The sequence below is a fragment of the Manis pentadactyla genome, chromosome 10 (assembly GCF_030020395.1).
Source record: "Manis pentadactyla isolate mManPen7 chromosome 10, mManPen7.hap1, whole genome shotgun sequence".
Classification (NCBI taxonomy): Eukaryota; Metazoa; Chordata; class Mammalia; order Pholidota; family Manidae; genus Manis; species Manis pentadactyla.
Genome location: NC_080028.1, coordinates 47,635,883 through 47,638,907, shown reverse-complemented (window position 1 = coordinate 47,638,907; position 3,025 = coordinate 47,635,883). Strand labels below are relative to the sequence as shown.

Sequence of the window (3,025 nt, the reverse complement as noted above, 5' to 3'; positions counted from 1 at the left end):
GACTTCTGTTTTAGGAACAATGAGATGGTCATGCATGTGATTCGTACAAGCAGATATGTTTGGTAGGTGGTTCAATATATAAGTAGGTATGTTTGGTAGTCAATTCAATATGCCAGAAATTACTCCTTACTAGAAACAGAAATTTAGTGTTCATTAAGTGACAGATGTAATATAAAATTATAGAAATTGTGCAAAAAACAGTGAGAATGTGTATAGTCAAAAGGAAACAGGAAATAATAGGTCCAAGGAATTGAAACAGGCAACAAGATAATATAAAAATACCATATGGGTAATTTTTAAGTGAATTTGCCAAAGTAACAAAAACTTGACAAATTTGTTATGAATTTGTCATAAACATAGATGCAAAAAATGTGTTTAAAACAGTATATTCAGCATAACAGCTTGTACACGAATAGAGAAATGTAGAAGGAAGATGAAGGAAGCATCCATGTGGTCCATGAATGTTTAGCATTATTCATAAGAAAAAATACACTTACCTGAAAGAGAGGAAAAATGGAAGAAAGATAGAAAAAAGATGGAAGGAAGGAAGAAGCTTATTACAGAGCTGGAATAGAAGCTCCAAGTTCTGATCAAGACTCTAGAATAAGTCTACTTACATATCATGTATTATCATTTTCACTAAGACTGAACTGTTAACCAAAAGTATAACAATATGGTGATTTTTTAATTTAGCTCTGAATAGGGAAGAATTTGGAGGAGTCAAATGATATTTTTTCCTACCCATAAAAGCACACCAAAGTAGCAGATAAACTTAGTTATATCCATAGTATGATTTAAAATATAATGTGAAAATATAGTGAAGATAATACTGATACAATCAAATTTTGCACAGATAATATAACTTATATAATGATCTCTCTGAATTGTAGGGCATGCAGACTGGACAGAAGCCACTAGTGGTGAAAAACTGTACAGTAAAAACATCCATTCTGCTGGGACTGACAGATGACCCTGACCTGCAGGTCCTGATTTTTGTCTTTCTATTTCTCACCTACACACTGAGTGTAACTGGAAACCTGACCATCCTCACACTCACCTTTGTGGATCCCCACCTTAAAACAGCCATGTACTTTTTTTTGCAAAATTTCTCCTTCTTAGAGATCTCATTCACAACTGCTTGCATTCCCAGGTACTTGTATGACATAGCAACAGGTGACAAGGTCATTGCCTATAAGGCTTGTGTCGTTCAAGTGTTTTTTACTGACCTCTTTGCAGTAACAGAATTTTTTCTGCTGGCTGCTATGTCCTATGACCGCAATGTGGCCATTTGCAAACCATTGCATTATGTGACCATCATGAGCAGCAGGGTCTGCAAGAGACTTGTTTTTTGCTGTTGGCTGGCTGGATTGTTAGTCATAACCTCCCCACTGAGTCTGGCACTAAATCTGAAATTCTGTGACTCAAACATCGTTGATCATTTTCTCTGTGACTCCTCTCCCCTGATGAAGATATCATGTTCAGATACATGGTTCATGGAACAAACTGTTTTAGTTTGTGCTTTGCTGACCCTTATTGTGACCCTTGTATGTATAGTTCTGTCCTATGCTTATATTACCAAGACAATTCTAGGATTTCCTTCTGCCCAGCAAAGAAAAAAGGCCTTTTCCACCTGTTCTTCCCACATGATTGTGGTTTCCATCACTTATGGCACCTGCATGTTCATTTACATGAATCCTGCATCCAAAGAAGAAGTGACTATTAATAAAGTGGTTTCACTGCTCATTTCTTCCATTTCACCTACCCTAAATCCATTTATTTATACACTAAGAAACAAGCAAGTGAAAAAAGCTTTCAAGAACTCAATCAAAAGAATTGTGTCATTCTTAAAAAAATAAAATAGCACTGAATAAAGAGTTAAAATAAAAGGTGTTTCAAACCTTTCTATTGAAGCCTATTACATTTGTCTTTTAATAATCTATATTTCAATTGTTATACTCTGCAGATCCTCTTTAGATTTACTTACATTGTACCTTATTCAACTCATTTCTTTCCTTTGCTTTTTAATCCACCTCTTGTAGGAGATTTGTCTCAGTAAAGAAAATGGAAGCATACTTGTTATAAATTCATTTTAGATATATATGACCCCATGTAACTTAATTTTATAACATAATAAAAAGCATTAGTCTCCTATGACACTGGTAACTTATTATTGAAATAAGTAAATGATTACTCAAATGTTCATAAAATATTACAAATATTCAAATAGGAATTGCAATTTTATGATAAAGTACTGAATGGAATGAATGAGGGCATGAGGGAATAAAACAAGGAACCATTGAGAGAGAAGATAGTGGTATCTCTAATACTCTAGAAAAACACACAAAAAGGGATTGCTAGATAAAACGTCACAAATATTCTTTGGAATATACAGGTAAGAGTAAAGGTTAAAATGTAGGCAATCGCAAGGTATCAGATACAGAATAATTAGAAATGAGGATAAATAACCCCATCTATCATCTGTGGATTCCCAAGAAACAAAGGATGGAGAGGAGCAAGTTGTTGATTTATGGGTTACAGGGACTTGAGCTGAATGTCCATATGGAGGTGGGAGGTGAAGTGTCAGGATCCACGTGGTGAAAGCACATAAAACTAATAGGATAAAATAAATTCAAGACTTTAGAAGTGTGATGTAGGGGGAAATAACTGCCCACTCTTGTGAAAAAACAATTTCCTCTAAAAAAGTTTTCTGTTTTTCTTGAGTTATGAACTGTGGATGAGAAAGTGGGAAACATTATCATGTACTACTGTCTATTTAAAATGGGGCTTTATACTCCAAATTGTATAAAAATAATTTACTAATGCTACAAATAAAGAATTAAATAATGAACCCAAATATAAATGTCTGGAAGTTAGAAAATACATATGGAATGAGATGAGATAGAGATACTTCATACCAATGCATATAAAACATAAAAAAGTTATACACAGAAGTAAAAAAATTATGCAAATATTAATGTATCCAATTATTTTATAAAATAATAGAAACAAAAATAAAGCAATTAGT

The 3,025-nt window shown here is 33.4% G+C and overlaps 1 protein-coding gene across 1 annotated transcript; it reads left to right on the top strand.

Annotated features, from left to right (window-relative positions):
* The first annotated feature begins 893 nt into the window (after positions 1–893).
* LOC118933648 (olfactory receptor 6C2-like) lies at positions 894–1,856 on the top strand. The gene has a single exon (XM_036928197.2). It carries the CDS (start codon positions 894–896, stop codon positions 1,854–1,856), a length of 963 nt encoding a protein of 320 aa, XP_036784092.2.
* Positions 1,857–3,025: the final 1,169 nt, after the last annotated feature.

What these genes read in the sequence shown, in the direction of transcription:
- LOC118933648 (XM_036928197.2), top strand. Translation starts at nt 894, where the DNA reads ATGCAGACTGGACAGAAGCCACTAGTGGTGAAAAACTGTACAGTAAAA.